We start from the raw sequence: 17293 nt of genomic DNA, 5'->3' as shown, positions 1-17293 counted from the left end.
GCGACACTCAGAACTCTTTCTGTGGGCACCCGGGCCATCGCCCCAGCGCACCAGACAGCACTCAAAGAATCTTCCTGCAGTTCCAAGCAACTTAAAAGATGCTGCTTTCAGTTATACTTTGATACTTCCTTCGCTACTTGGGACTGTAGGAAGAGGGAGAATGAATAGACAGGGCTGAATTATCTTTGGAGGACCTCCTGCTGGCCCCACGATTCTCTGTGTACAGAGGGACACTGGAAAGAAGCTAAAATGATGCAAATTTTCCATCTTTCTACTATGTTGCTGTCCTCAGGAGGCCAATATGATTGAAAGTTGTTGAAGATCAGGGAGCAATAAGTTCCTGTTTTAATTTTGGAGTTTTGGGATGCTATTTGGGCACTCGGCCGCTACAAGGTTCGCCATCACCGCTATAAGCTGCCATGGACTTTGGAATGATCCCACCTCCTACTCCCATTCCCCCTGGGACATTGGCCGGGAGGCTGCGTCATGATGGGAAAGGGTGGGGGGTGTTTGCTGACCATCTGCACTTTGCCGTCATAATCTCTGTGCTGATAACACAATGATTTATAATGGCTCCCATCCTATTGATAGCTGGGAATATATAGGGTCATCTGGAGCCATTAGACCTCCGGGTAATAGATGAATGTTTCTTAATTTACTTTTCTTTTGCTTTAAGGGATTCTCCACCTCTTTAACCCTTTATCCTTTCAGCTAGCCACCGTGTAGATAATAAAAGATCTTTTTTTAATTACTAATAAAACTGTAACTTCGCTCGTTAGCTTGTCATTGTAGAAGGGATTGCTTTATAGATTGGGGCTTGTTTTTCTGCAGGATTCTTTTTTTTTATTTTGGTTCCATTTTGGAACATTTTGGAACATTTTGATCTCTTTTTTTTTTTAATTGCAGTTTCGGTTAGCAGAGACTAATAGACACACATAGGGTAAATGTATAGGAAGCTGGGTCACAAGGTAAGAGAGCAGAGTGTGGGAGGCTCCGCCTCTTCACTCACCCCCTTAGATGCCACCGTCTACACTGCCCACAGCATCAGTGAGGTTTATAGCTCTCAGTTCTCTCCAATCCTGACTGCAGGGAATGTTACACTTCTTGTTGCAATCCTCAGGAATCAAACATAAGAGTCTGCATCCAATAGGACACATGGCTCTGTATTAGAGCTGTGAACACAAAACGGTAGAAGATTTGTCGCTCATAATATAGATGGCAGTGAGTGTCAGCGCTTATGGGAGAAAAGTCCAGTGACTTATAAGTTACATTTCCATATTCTCCGTCTGATTCCTCTGCACGTCCCAGACATAAAACTGCGATAAATATCCCTTCCTGTGTCCTATGTCTCTTCATGTATCCGACCCCTGACCCCGGAGGTCGCTCTCACTACTTTCTCATCCCATGTGCACGGCGCCTTCTTCCGTCTCATTCTTCCGTAGTTAATGTTTCATACATGGAGACTTATGTTCTAGACTGCAAGTTCATGTCTTATTTATCTATTTATTTTTACAAGGAATTTATTTAAATATCCATCATCATTTTTTCCAAATTTTGCAAGGTTTTTTTTTTTTATATAAAGCCTAAAGTCTTCCTGTAACTCCTATTGATGGATATCAGTCCAGAGCAGACCCATCACTCCTCTTAGACTATCTGTTTTATAGATCTACTCTGCAAATGTGACCTGTCACTAGTGTCGGAATTGATGTAAGGACCCCACCTAGATTCACAGCACAGGAGAGATGCTGCAGAATAGTGAGCTCATGTGTAGCCACAGCAGCCAATACAGTCACAGGGCCCCCACAGTACCCAATATGTACATGGCCCTCACTGTAGCCAATATGTACAGGTCCCTCCCTGTTGCCATTAGTCACAGGGCCCTCACCATAGCCAATAATCACAGTGGCCCACACTGTAGCCAATAGTCACAGGGCCCTCACTGTAGCCAATAGTCACAGGGCCCTCACTGTAGCCAATAGTCAAAGGACCCTCACTGAAGCCAATAGTCACAGGGCCCTCACTGAAGCCAATAGTCACAGGGCCCTCACTGTAGCCAATAATCACAGGGCCCTCACTGTAGCCAATAGTCACAGGGCCCTCACTGTAGCCAAGAATCACAGGGCCCTCACTGTAGACAATAATCACAGGGCCCTCACTGTAGCCAATAATCACAGTGGCCCACACTGTAGCCAATAGTCACAGGGCCCTCACTGTAGCCAATAATCACAGTGGCCCACACTGTAGCCAATAGTCACAGGGCCCTCACTGTAGCCAATAGTCACAGGGCCCTCACTGTAGCCAATAGTCACAGGGCCCTCACTGTAGCCAGTAATTATGGGGCCCTCACTGTAGCCAATAGTCACAGGGCCCTCACTGTAGCCAATAGTCACAGGGCCCTCACTGTAGCCAATAGTCACAGGGCCCTCACAGTAGCCAATAGTCACAGGGCCCTCACTGTAGCCAATAGTCACAGGGCCCTCACTGTAGCCAATAGTCACAGGGCCCTCACTGTAGCCAATAGTCACAGGGCCCTCACTGTAGCCAATAGTCACAGGGCCCTCACTGTAGCCAATAGTCACAGGGCCCTCACTGTAGCCAATAGTCACAGGGCCCTCACTGAAGCCAATAGTCAAAGGGCCCTCACTGAAGCCAATAGTCACAGGGCCCTCACTGTAGCCAATAGTCACAGGGCCCTCACTGTAGCCAATAGTCACAGGGCCCTCACTGTAGCCAATAGTCACAGGGCCCTCACTGTAGCCAATAGTCACAGGGCCCTCACTGTAGCCAATAGTCACAGGGCCCTCACTGTAGCCAATAGTCACAGGGCCCTCACTGTAGCCAATAGTCACAGGGCCCTCACTGTAGCCAATAGTCACAGGGCCCTCACTGTAGCCAATAGTCACAGGGCCCTCACTGTAGCCAATAGTCACAGGGCCCTCACTGTAGCCAATAGTCACAGGGCCCTCACTGTAGCCAATAGTCACAGGGCCCTCACTGTAGCCAATAGTCACAGGGCCCTCACTGTAGCCAATAGTCACAGGGCCCTCACTGTAGCCAATAGTCACAGGGCCCTCACTGTAGCCAATAGTCACAGGGCCCTCACTGTAGCCAATAGTCACAGGGCCCTCACTGTAGCCAATAGTCACAGGGCCCTCACTGTAGCCAATAGTCACAGGGCCCTCACTGTAGCCAATAGTCACAGGGCCCTCACTGTAGCCAATAGTCACAGGGCCCTCACTGTAGCCAATAGTCACAGGGCCCTCACTGTAGCCAATAGTCACAGGGCCCTCACTGTAGCCAATAGTCACAGGGCCCTCACTGTAGCCAATAGTCACAGGGCCCTCACTTTAGCCAATAGTCACAGGGCCCTCACTGTAGCCAATAGTCACAGGGCCCTCACTGTAGCCAATAGTCACAGGGCCCTCACTATAGCCTGTAGTCACAGAACCCTCACAGCAGCCAATAGTCACAGGGCCCTCACTGTAGCCAATAGTCACAGGGCCCTCACTGTAGCCAATAGTCACAGGGCCCTCACTGTAGCCAATAGTCACAGGGCCCTCACTGTAGCCAATAGTCACAGGGGCCCCACTGCAACGAATAGTCACTGGGCCCTCACTGTAGCCAATAGTCACAGGGCCCTCACTGTAGCCAATAGTCACAGAACCCTCACAGCAGCCAATAGTCACAGGGCCCCCACTGTAGCCTATAGTCACAGAACCCTCACAGCAGCCAATATTCACAGGGCCCTAACTGTAACCAAATCACAGGGCTCCTCTTTAGCCCCCTTTTAACCCCTATTAAATAATTTAAACCTAAATTTTCTGCTTCTAAACTGCAGTTATTAAACATAACCTCGGCTGGTGATCGTGCCTCCTCCATCCTTGCTTGTTGCTTGCTGTAGTGGGAAACAGGATGGAAGTGGCAGGAACAGTCACTTTAATGATGAAGACCAGGAAATATCGCTATAGGATTCTCTCTTGATTCCTGAACTTATACTTCATGGTCAGTGGTACCTGTATGATAAATTGTATTGTGCTAATAATATAAGAATATGTTCAGACATATGGAGCAGATTGTGCGGTTTGGGGCTGTTTATAGTAAGAATCGAGGCGAGATTTTAAATGTCCAATGATTTGGAATGCAAATGTTTGTCATGTGACAACTAAGCTCCTCCCATAGAAGGAAATGATACATTTATATTCCATCACTGGGGTCCTAAACTATAGCGTGAGGGAGGGAGATTCCCCCAGTCCTCCCGGTATGTCATCTCCATACGTCATCCGTGTAGTATTACGCTTATTAACCCTTGTAATGTGATTAAAGGGATCAATGTCATATAATAAGATTTAGCCTCGATCAATACATTGTGTGGCTGCGGTTACCACAATCTCAGACCTATGTAGAAGTATTTATATATAGATATATTACACTGAGTATCCACTTACCAAGGATACAGTATATGGAAGTATCCAGTATATGGAAGTATCCAGCATATGGAAGTATCCAGTATATGGAAGTATCCAGTATATGGAAGTATCCAGTATATGGAAATATCCAGTATATGGAAGTATCCAGCATATGGAAGTATCCAGTATATGGAAGTATCCGGCCTAAGGAGGTATCCAGTATATGGAAGTATCCGGCATATGGAAGTATCCAGTATATGGAAGTATCCGGTATATGGAAGTATCCAGTATATGGAAGTATCCGGTATATGGAAGTATCCAGTATATGGAAGTATCCGGTATATGGAAGTATCCAGTATATGGGAGTATCCAGTATATGGAAGTATCCAGTATATGGAAGTATCCAGTATATGGAAGTATCCAGTATATGGAGGTATCCAGTATATGGAAATATCCAGTATATGGAGGTATCCAGTATATGGGAGTATCCAGTATATGGAAGTATCCAGTATATGGAAGTATCCAGTATATGGAGGTATCCAGTATATGGAAGTATCCAGTATATGGAGGTATCCAGTTTATGGAAGTATCCAGTATATGGAAGTATCCAGTATATGGAAGTATCCAGTATATGGAAGTATCCAGTATATGGAGGTATCCAGTATATGGAAGTATCCAGTATATGGAAGTATCCGGTATATGGAAGTATCCAGTATATGGAAGTATCCAGTATATGGAAATATCCAGTATATGGAAGTATCCAGTATATGGAAGTATCCAGTATATGGAAGTATCCAGTATATGGAGGTATCCAGTATATGGAGGTATCCGGTATATGGAAGTATCCAGTATATGGAGGTATCCAGTATATGGAAGTATCCGGTATATGGAAGTATCCGGTATATGGAGGTATCCGGTATATGGAAGTATCCGGTATATGGAGGTATCCGGTATATGGAAATATCCAGTATATGGAAGTATCCAGTATATGGAGGTATCCAGTATATGGAAGTATCCAGTATATGGAGGTATCCGGTATATGGAGGTATCCAGTATATGGAAGTATCCAGTATATGGAGGTATCCAGTATATGGAGGTATCCAGTATATGGGAGTATCCAGTATATGGAAGTATCCAGTATATGGAGGTATCCAGTATATGGAAGTATCCAGTATATGGAAGTATCCAGTATATGGAGGTATCCGGTATATGGAAGTATCCGGTATATGGAGGTATCCGGTATATGGGAGTATCCGGTATATGGAAGTATCCGGTATATGGAAGTATCCGGTATATGGAAGTATCCAGTATATGGAAGTATCCGGTATATGGAAGTATCCGGTATATGGAAGTATCCGGTATATGGAGGTATCCAGTATATGGAAGTATCCAGTATATGGAAGTATCCAGTATATGGAGGTATCCAGTATATGGAAGTATCCGGTATATGGAGGTATCCGGTATATGGAAGTATCCGGTATATGGAAGTATCCAGTATATGGAGGTATCCGGTATATGGGAGTATCCGGTATATGGAAGTATCCGGTATATGGAAGTATCCAGTATATGGAAGTATCCGGTATATAAAATAAAAATAAAATATTACTAGGGGTTTGTTATAAGGCTCCAAATATAATGGAGGCAGCAGAGGAAATGCTGATAAGTGAAATGGATGCGGCTTCAAAGCATGGTGAAGTACTTATCATGGGGGACTTCAATTACCCAGATATTGACTGGGGGGCAGAAACATGCAGGTCCTTCAAAGGTAGCAGGTTCTTGTCAACAACAAAAGACAATTACCTGTCGCAACTAGTCCTGGAGCCAACAAGAGGGGGGGCACTGCTGGACCTTATCCTAACCAACAGACCTGATAGGATATCAAAACTACAGGTTGGGGGGAACCTGGGGAATAGTGATCATAATATCATTGATTTTGTATTACGCTTTACTAAGAGCGTTAGTGAAGGGGCAACCAACACTCTAAACTTCAGGAGGGCAAATTTTCAGCAACTAAGGGAAGACCTTAAAGGCATAGACTGGGATAATGCTCTCAAGGACAAAAGCCCCCCCCAAAAATGGGACTTTTTCTCATATATTCTGAAAAAGTCCTGTGAGAAACACATACCTTATGGGAAAAAGCATAAAAGGAACAAGAAAAACCCTATGTGGCTAACTAGTCTTGTAAGGAAAGCAATAAGCGAGAAAGATAAAGCGTTTAAGGTGCTAAAACGTGAAGGTAGCGATGAGGCATTACAGGATTATAGAGAGAAAAATAAATCCTGTAAAAAGCAGATAAAGGCCGCAAAAATAGAGACTGAGAGAAATATTGCCAGGGAGAGCAAAAATAATCCCAAATTATTTTTCAAGTATATAAATGATAAGAAACTAAAAACAGAGAGTGTGGGTCCCCTTAGAAATAACATGGGGGTCATGGTGGAAGGAGACGAGGAAAGGGCCAATCTACTGAATGTCGCCTTCTCAACTGTCTTTACCCAGGAAAATCCCCTGGTGGAAGACACAATGAGGAATAATGTTAATTCTTTTTATAATGTCAACAGTTTAACCCAGGAAGAGGTACGGCGCCGCCTCGCAACCACTAAGATAGATAAATCACCGGGGCCAGATGGCATACACCCCCGGGTTCTGCATGAATTATGTACGGTGATAGACAGACCGTTATTTTTAATATTTGAAGATTCACTGAGGACTGGTTATGTTCCACAGGACTGGCGCATAGCAAATGTGGTACCAATATACAAAAAAGGATCAAATAGCGATCCTGGAAACTACAGACCCGTAAGTCTAACTGCTGTGGTGGGGAAAATATTTGAGGGGTTTATTAGAGATGCTATCCTGGAGTATCTCACTGTGCACAACCTTATAACCCAGCGTCAGCATGGGTTTATGAGAGATCGGTCCTGTCAGACTAATCTGATTGGTTTCTACGAGGAGGTAAGTTCAAGACTGGATCTGGGGGACGCTGTGGATGTTGTATATCTGGACTTCTCAAAGGCATTTGACACCGTGCCACATAAAAGGTTGGTATATAAAATGAGACTGCTGGGAATAGGAGAAAATCTGTGTATCTGGGTAAGTAATTGGCTTAGTGATAGAAAACAGAGGGTGGTCATTAATGGCACATTCTCAGATTGGGTTGATGTTACCAGTGGAGTGCCACAGGGGTCAGTATTGGGGCCACTTCTTTTTAATATTTTTATTAATGACCTTGTAGTGGGTTTACACAGTCAAGTTTCAATATTTGCAGATGATACTAAGCTGTGTAAAGTAATAAATACTGAGGTCGATAGTTTAGCATTACAGAGGGATTTGTGGAAGCTTGAGGGATGGGCAGAGAAATGGTTGATGAGGTTTAATGTAGATAAATGTAAAGTTATGCACTTGGGCCATGGAAACAAAAAGTATAATTATGTTCTAAACGGTCAATTACTTAGTAAAACTGAAGCTGAAAAGGACTTGGGCGTATTGGTGGATGGTAAACTTAATTTTAGTGACCAGAGCCAGGCGGCTGCTGCTAAAGCAAATAAAATAATGGGATGTATCAAGAGAGGAATAGATTCTCATGATAAAGACATAGTTTTGCCCTTATACAAATCCCTGGTCAGACCACACATGGAATATTGTGTACAGTTTTGGGCACCAGTGTATAAAAAGGATATAGTAGAGCTGGAACGGGTGCAGAGGAGAGCAACCAGGATTATTAGTGGAATGGGGGGATTAGAATACAATGACAGATTACAAAATTTGGGATTATTCAGTTTAGAAAAAAGACGACTGAGGGGAGACCTCATTACAATGTACAAATACCTGAACGGACAGTACAAGGATCTCTCCAAAGATCTTTTTATACCTAGGCCTGTGACCAGGACAAGGGGACATCCTCTACGCCTAGAGGAGAGGCGATTTTACCATCACCATAGACAAAGGTTCTTTACTGTAAGAGCAGTGAGACTGTGGAACTCTCTGCCGCAGGAGGTTGTTATGGCCGACTCTATGTACATGTTCAAGAGAGGTCTGGATGACTTTCTGGAGAGAAAAAATATCACGGGTTATGGGGATAAAACATTTATTTAATTCTTGAAGTTTGGACTTGATGGACTTGCGTCTCCTTCCAGCCTTATATACTATACTATGATGATATGGAAGTATCCGGTATATGGAAGTATCCAGTATATGGAAGTATCCAGTATATGGAAGTATCCGGTATATGGAAGTATCCGGTATATGGAGGCATCCGGTATATGGAGGCACAGTTATAACGCTCCATAGTATCGTAGCATCGGACTATAATTCATTCTGGCTCTTATCCAAGCAGCTGCTCCATTTGTATATGATAAGAAGATGATAATATGATATATGTATGTGATAAATCGTCCCAGTATTTGTATTTATCTCCTTGGATTCATTCATGATCTCCATCCTGTAGTTGGAATTTTTTCTCTAGTTCCTACTATTCCTGTGCAATCATTACACTTAGTTTCAGCACCCAATATGCTTATTAATCCCTCTTCTGTCAGGTGGGTGGTTTGTAAATGGCACTACCCACCTGACAGAAGATAGTTTAATTAGCATATTGGGTGGCACTCTGAGGAGCCCTTCCCACCTCCCACTTTGTGATGAAACTTCCTTTGCTACAATGAGATTACATCAGATGGGGGAAGTGCTGAGGGAGCAGGGGGGAGGGGGAGACAGTGTGACAGGCACTGCACAGAGGGGTTCTGGTATCTCCCCCATAACTTTAATATTTGATTATAGAAGAGAGGAGGCCATATGACGGTTTTTCCGAATCCGTCGGGTTTTCTTGCGGCCACGTCCCCGATTTCCGTCGCGTTCATGGCGGCGCCGATGCGCTACAATCCAATCGCGTGCGCCAAAATCCCAGGGTAATTCAGGGAAAATCGGCGTAAATCGGAAATATTCGGGTAATACGACAGAAAACCGCGAATCGGGCCCTCTTTCCACGATCTATGCTCCTCTATACTGCCTTGGGGGATAGAAGAGGACAACTTCTCCTACTACTACTGTATAGTTATGGTGGTTAGTCGCACCTCGGCGTGGCCAGTAATAGCAGAGTAATCTTGTTCTCCTGGTGATTCAGCGCGGCGCTCCATCATCCTCCATGTGATGCCGTCTATTCTGGGCACTTCTTGGACGCGTCGCTGCGACCCGCCTGATGTCCTCCGAGACACACGATAACTACTGCGCACGACTACAGATATTCCTCCTACTGATGTCATCCTGTAATAAGTTCAGCCGACTCCTTCCCCAGACACCACTTCTCTCGTATTAGTAACAAAGTCCTAGTGACGTCCCTCAAGATGTCTCATCTTTATTGGAAGCCATGGGGTTTGATAATCTGCTCCTCGGAGAACTTTGGAAGAGTCGGACTCCCTGGCTCTCGCCCATAGATGCAGCTGCTTCCTCTGCACAGACTTGTAGGTTACTGGCCCGGATTCATGGTGATAGGACCGGATCTGTAACAGGCCATCAACTTACACCCGAAATACAGCAATCAGGCGAAGAGGCGCTACACCCCCACCATGGAAGGCAACCACAAGCTGTGCAAGCCCTCAAACTCATAGGACCCCCACATCTCTAAATGAGGGCATCTGCTGCTACCACCATGGGATGTGTGTGGCCGCCCAGGTCATAGGTGGTCATCTATGTTCACTAGTACAGGAGCTACTCACTGCTCGGGCTCTTATAATAGGAGGACCATTCCCCACCTACCCAAGAGATATTCCCACATGAGACAACCTCTTCACTGCTCATTGTTGTCATTAAAGGGTTTTCTCAGGAAACAAGTTAAGCCCAATCCACAGGATAAGGCCTGATTTACTGACCGGTGGGGGTCTCAAAGATAAGACCCCCACAGATCACGAGAATGTGGTGTCCCATTAGTTCCGAGGTACCTCCGTCGGACCCCTTGTTGCTCCCAGAAATGAGCGGAGCAGACGGCTGTGACTGTTCTGCTCCATTCCTCTCTACGGAGTTGATAAATTGCCGAGCTCCATCGGCTCCATAAAGATGTACGGAGCAGAACAGACATGAGCAGCCGTCTGCTCTGCTCATCTCGGGGACTGGCGAGGATCCCCAGACCCATTGGACCTTCCATTCTCGTGATCTGTGGGTGTCTCATCAAGGGACATCACTAATCTTTATTTTGATTTGGTGCAATGTATCAGCCTCGATTCCAGGCTGTTTAGCTCACAGAGCATTGTCTAGACTGGATACAGTGGTCTCCACTTCTCAGCTGTGACCAGGACTAGCTGTGTACAGGGTCACTGCCCCTGAATGGAGAGAATTGGGGACAATTACTTACCCGGTCCTGTCGCGATCCCCGTTGTGCGTTGTCCGAGGATCATGCACTCCGGCGCGATTCACAAAGATTGTGCGCCTGATATCCTGCATGTGTCGCTCCCCCGCAGTTAAATCCCGCGCTCAGTCCAAATCCGACGGCCCGGGACACAGTCCCCTACAGTGGAGCAAATCCCGAAAATTTCTAAAAGCTGATGAAAGTGCGATCCGCAGGAACCTTAGTAAATAAGCCCCAATATCCTGATCTTAGGGGATGCCAGGGATCAGGCCCTGCTATTGCTCACCTGTCCTGAATCTAAGCCATGAATATTTTACGCCTGGAAGAGCCTTTTTAGAGTGTGAATGTGAACAGAGTGTTTTGATGTCAGTGCGAGCACTAATGTGCGGTAGTATATATATATATAGCGGTGCCATTAGGTGCACACTACGTGTTATGTGCGGTGTCTTATCAGCCGCTTCCATCTAATGTACATCCCACACTGGAAAAGCCACACGTTGTATGAGAACATTCCATTTAGGACAGGAAGCTGACGCTCTAATGTCTGGTTACAGAGCGGCCATCGCCCGGTACTTGTCACTGACAGAACCGCACATCTTCTATTTATCCTTCCATACAGCGCCTCATCCGGACCTCTAATGTAGGAAAATGACGCTGCGCACCTTACACTATCATTACGTCTGCTGGTGTTTACTGTGCGAGCCCCGGGCACGGGATCATCTCATGGGAAATCCTGCCCATTATCACCACATCTCCAGGAGTGTCTGTGATTGATGACCGGAGGGAGGGAGGTGTGACACTGAGTACTCCCTGCATATCATACTGCTATCACTGTGTATTATCCCTGTACTGTGACATCACTGTGTGTAGTATCCCTGTACTGTGACATCACTGTGTGTATTATCCCTGTACTGTGACATCACCCTGTGTGTATTATCCCTGTACTGTGACATCGCTGTGTATATTATCTCTTTACTGTGATATCACTGTGTGTATTGTCCCTGTACTGTGACATCACTGTGTATATTATCTCTGTACTGTGACATCACTGTGTGTATTATCCCTGTACTGTGACATCACTGTGTGTATTATCCCTGGACTGTGACATCACTGTGTGTATTATCTCTGTACTGTGACATCACTGTGTGTATTATCCCTGGACTGTGACATCACTGTGTGTATTATCCCCTGTACTGTGACATCACTGTGTGTGTTATCCCTGTACTGTGACATCACTGTGTGTATTATCCCTGTACTGTGACGTCACTGTGTGTATTATCCCTGTACTATGACATTACTGTGTGTATTATCCTGTACTGTGACATCACTGTGTGTATTATCCCTGTACTGTGACATCACTGTGTGTATTATCCCTGTACTGTGACATCACTGTGTGTATTATCTCTGTACTGTGACATCACTGTGTGTATTATCCCTGTACTGTGACATCACTGTGTGTATTATCCCTGTACTGTGACATCACTGTGTGTATTATCCCTGTACTGTGACATCACTGTGTGTATTATCCCTGTACTGTGACATCACTGTGTGTATTATCCCTGTACTGTGACATCACTGTGTGTATTATCCCTGTACTGTGACATCACTGTGTGTATTATCCCTGTACTGTGACATCACTGTGTGTATTATCCCTGTACTGTGACATCACTGTGTGTATTATCCCTGTACTGTGACATCACTGTGTGTATTATCCCTGTACTGTGACATCACTGTGTGTATTATCCCTGGGCTGTGACATCACTGTGTGTGTTATCCTTGTTCTGTGACATCGCTGTGTGTATTATCCCTGTACTGTGACATCACTGTGTGTATTATCCCTGTACAGTGACATCACTGTGTGTATTATGCCTGTACTGTGACATCACTGTGTGTATTATCCTTGTTCTGTGACATCGCTGTGTGTATTATCCCTGTACTGTGACATCACTGTGTGTATTATCCCTGTACTGTGACATCACTGTATGCATTATCCCTGTACTGTGACATCACTGTGTGTATTATCTCTGTACTGTGACATCACTGTGTGTATTATCTCTGTACTGTGACATCACTGTGTGTATTATCCCTGTACTGTGACATCACTGTGTGTATAAAGTCATTAATGTAGAGCCCAGTACATTATACACTGCTGGTCTTAGTCTGTACAGTGTATATTTTGTTGCTGGGCACGGCACACGCCTGGCAGCGCCCCAGTTGGTTTCTTACATTACCCAGACCTTCTCCTCTGTGACGGATACACATGTAAGTTGTTCGCAGAATGATAAGAAGAAAGAAACGTACATTAGACAGACTTATATCTGTGCAGACGGCCGGGGGCTCAGCGCCTGATTAATGATGCAGACAGAGGGTCTCGGAGCCCCCTCCAACTTGCGTCAAGCCTGACCCTGAATATACACCAAACCTCAATCCTATATCCAAAATCCTAGACATAGGATACCGGAGCCCGGGCCGCTGTATGGCGAGACGTCATGTGATCTGCTCTTTACTACCCAGATTTATGAAGATGATGAAGGTATGTGCCAGAAACGCATCCGGGAAACGTCACGTAACCCGTGGACCCTCTCATTGTGCACCTCTCCCCCTCTCATCATCTCTCGGCATCACTGGCAGGAACAGAAGGGGCCCCATTAAAACTTTGGACGCAGTGGGGCAGATTTACTTACCCGGTCCAGTCGTGATCCTGCCGTACGTTGTCCGACAAGGGTTCGGGTCTGCTGCGATTCGCTAAGGTTGTGCGCCCGAGTTCCTGCAGGTGTCGTTTCTGCCCCGAGGTCCGCCGGAGTTCACCTTCTTCTTCCCGGTGCATGTGAGTGCTGATCTTGCGACACATTTCCTTTTTTAAATTCTGCGGTTTGTCTGAATCCGATGCGCCACAATCCGATCACGTGCTCCAAAAACCCGGGGCAATTCACGGAAAAAGAGAAATATTCGGGAAACCAGTCGAAAGTGCGGCATTCGGACCCTTAGTAAATGAGCCCCAATGTTTAAATTACAACCCTGATGGCGCAGTACCCAGCTTTCCCTCCGCTCTTTACTGTAATATATGGACCCATAGTGCACATCACATTACTGCCACCCAGATTTCCTATGAGGAGTTTGGGAAAATGTATCAAAACTTTTGTCTTATCCCAAAAGAAGCTGAAACTGATGAGCTGGTGAAGGAGGGGGAGGGGGGTCACTTTTTCTTCTTCATCAGGAGAAGATCCTGATAAATTACTATTATGCCCTGAAGTTGTAATCTCTAGTGATCGCCTGATTAATCGTTTTGTAAAGTGTTTAATTTCCCTGCAGTGCCACCAGTGGAGACAGGTAGTATTACACAGTGTCCATTGAAATCACTGAGCAGTCCTTGTAATATACAGCCGTGCCCCGATCCTCCAGGGGGGGGAGAGACCCTCTTTTTAGGCCCCCTGTGCCCAAATCCATATAACCCCAGATGTTGTATTTTTATAGTTTGTATAAATATTGATATTTTCCTGAATTTTTGGTAACATTTGGACGTCAGGATATCATTTACAAGTCAAAACAAGAGCGGGAATAATGGCCTCAGGGAAATTCTTAACATGTTCAGAAATTAAGGTCAATTTTGGTTTCTGTGTTGTGTGTGAGCAGAGGTTGGTGATTGCGTGTTGACTTTGGCAGTGATTGACATAGCATGGGCGCTACTCATAGTGGGGGGTCACGTGTTACACTTTCTTGAATTGGGGGCAAATGAACCTTCACTATAGTATGAGATACCCCTGTACAGAGCCAAGTCCTGCTCTCAGCTAAGAAGTAGAGACAATTGTATCCAGTCTATACAATACTCTGTGAGCTGGACACCAGAGTAATACATTGTAACAAACCAGCAGAGAAATCTGTGCAGCTGCAGCTGATGTTTTTAGCTCACAGAGCATTGTCTAGACTGGATCAAATTGTCTCAGCTGAGAGCAGAACTAGCTATGAACAGGGTCACTACCTCTGAATGGAGACAATTGTATCCAGTTTAGACAATGCTCTGTGAGCTAAACACATCTGCAGCAGCTGCACAGATCTATCTGCTGAAGTGCAGCAGTAGCAGCTCACAGAGCATTGTCTAGACTGGATACAATCATGTCCATACACAGGCAGTGACCCTGTACACAGCTAGTCCTGCTCTCCGCTGAGAAGTGGAGACAATTCTCTGTGAGCTAAACATTTTAGCAGCAGCTGCACAGATCTCTCTGCGGGTTTGTTACAATGTATCATCCCACTCTGTTTAGCTCACAGAGCATTGTCTAGACAAATTCCTCTCTGCTACATTAGGCATACATCTTGCATGGAAGTGGCGTTACTGTGGCTCCGGGGTTCTGTAGATGTGACAATGTCCGTTCTGATAATGGATGACTTGGGAACCATATTATAACATGGATGAGGAATGTGCGCTCCTCTCACCAGGGAATATGCAGCGTTCAGGGCGCCCGGAACACGAAACATTATACTCTTGTAAAACTGAAGGGAACAGGATGGAGACTGACACATCCAGGATCTTCTTGGGTAATCTTTCTGAATTGGGTGGACCAGTGATTCCATGGTTAGGATTCTTATCATGTAGAGATGCAGCAGAGCTCAGTCTGTCTTCCTGCACTGTCCATCAGATTGCGAGTAATACAACTTCACATACACAACACACAAATGATCCTGCAAATGACCCATTTATACCCTGGTCACTTCCATTTACAGGTTGGAAGTGGCTGAAGTTGTAACTTGTCTGCTTCCTATAAAGCTCAGAGGGGGAGGCAGCCTGCGGCAGCACAGACCTCCTGAGCCTCAAGTACTAGTAATAATAATTCTTTATTTATATAGCGCACACAGATTACACAGCGCTGCACAGAGTTTGCCACATCAGTCCCTCTCCCCAATGGAGCTCACAATCTAATCTAACCTACCAGTATGTTTTTGAGTGTGGGAGGAAACCGGAGGACCTGGAGGAAACCCATGCAAACAGGGAGAGAACATACAAACTCTTTGCAGATGTTGGATTATCAAAAAGTTTTGTGCCCAGAAGAAATGTTAATTCTCCTCATGTGCTGATCAGCCTGGGGTCTGAGGGGTCTGGAACGGGATAGGGGGTCCGGAGAAGACAGTGGTTCCTGGAGGGATATAGGAGGATTCAGAGATTGCAGTGGGGCCTGGAGTCAGATAGGAAGGTTATAGGAGTATGGAGGGAGGACAAAGGAGCCTTGATGGGTGCAGACGGGTCATGAGGTAGGACTTAGGAGTCTAAAGGAGGACAGAAGGGTCTATAAGAAACACAGGACTATGGTGTCTGGAGAAGGACAGAATGGACTAGAATGGGGACAGATCGGTGTAGAAGAAACCCAGATCAGTCTTGAAGGGAGAACAGAGGGGACTGGAGGGAGGACACTGAAATCTAGGGTAGGTAGGTACTCCAGCACAGTGAGTAGTGACAATATATATATGCTAGTGTGCGTATAGATGGGTATAACACATTGTATGCTAATTATGTTTATATGGCTCTTTTTGGATCTAGTCTATCTGTACATTACTCTGGGTGTCTCAGTTGATGAGTTCACACCTCCCCGTCTTCTCTTATTGTTACTATTACTATACATCTAGTTGTACTTGTACTATACCTGCATGTGTTTCTTGTTTGTCAATGCTGTTTTTGTGTTTTTCAGGCACTGGGAGGCTATAAAGAAATGGGACGAGGGGATCAATTTAACACCAGAAATCGCTGCTCTGTATGAGATGAAGGCTCAGGTATGGTGGATGACTTATAGCATGTACTGAGGCTCTGGGTGGGATCAGGCGCCGTGAGCTATTGTTGTTTGTCAGCCGGTGATTCCTCATGGGCGGGACACTAAAGCGCTGGAGTAACCAATGTATCGCAGTCTGTCTGAACCCCATGTTGATTTATGTCTAGATTTGGTTAACAATCAACTTTGATTACCTCTTGTGTCTATCGCAAATGAGTTGTCAAGGAGGTGGAGCTGCTGCAGTCAAGTTGCCTTGCCACGCCCAAATCCCGCCCCTGAGGAGTGATCATAGGTTTTATCAAAATCTCTTGGGGGTTTCTCCGAATTTGCAGAAACTCCTGAAGAATAGGAAGAATATCTATATTTACCTTTTTCTTTTTAATAGATTTTTTTTATTTAACTTTTATTTTTTTTTTTTTTAATGTTCCCTTTGTTTTTCAAATTTAAAAAAACCTTTAAAATTTCCAATGATATTGCATGAAGAATTGATACAGAAAATATATGGGAATGACATTGCTCATCATTATAGATTATGATTGCATTTTTTCAGCCGCTGAGTTTGTCAAGGGGTTAATCAGGATGTATTTGTCTCTGTATCTATACATTACCTTACAATTTTGAATGATGTATATCCAGGATTTTGTTGCAGGGTCTTATAATAGCATCTTATATATCTGCAAATCTGCAAGTAAAAGCAGCTCCAGTAGCGCCCATGAGGGGCCCCTATTGATTGTGGGCTTCTCATCTCATCCTATATCCATACATCAGCCCCGGCTCCAGCTCTTATTTATAGC

General features: G+C 45.1%; 1 protein-coding gene across 4 annotated transcripts in view; it reads left to right on the top strand.

The window, feature by feature from the left end:
- TTC33 (tetratricopeptide repeat domain 33) overlaps nt 1-17293 on the top strand; it is a 186459-nt gene that overhangs the window by 59918 nt on the left and 109248 nt on the right. For all 4 annotated transcript variants that reach the window (XR_011853131.1, XM_072135467.1, XM_072135478.1 and 1 more), the window contains exon 3: nt 16422-16503. Coding sequence is in view for 3 of the 4 variants with exons in the window: in XM_072135467.1 (XP_071991568.1) it covers nt 16422-16503 (82 nt within the window). In the remaining variant the exon portion in view is untranslated. The remainder of the gene's footprint in view (nt 1-16421; nt 16504-17293) is intronic.

Source organism: Engystomops pustulosus, chromosome 1 (assembly GCF_040894005.1).
Source record: "Engystomops pustulosus chromosome 1, aEngPut4.maternal, whole genome shotgun sequence".
NCBI classification, from domain to species: domain Eukaryota; kingdom Metazoa; phylum Chordata; class Amphibia; order Anura; family Leptodactylidae; genus Engystomops; species Engystomops pustulosus.
Note: the sequence above shows the minus strand (reverse complement) of the source record. Positions and strands in the feature narration are given on the sequence as shown.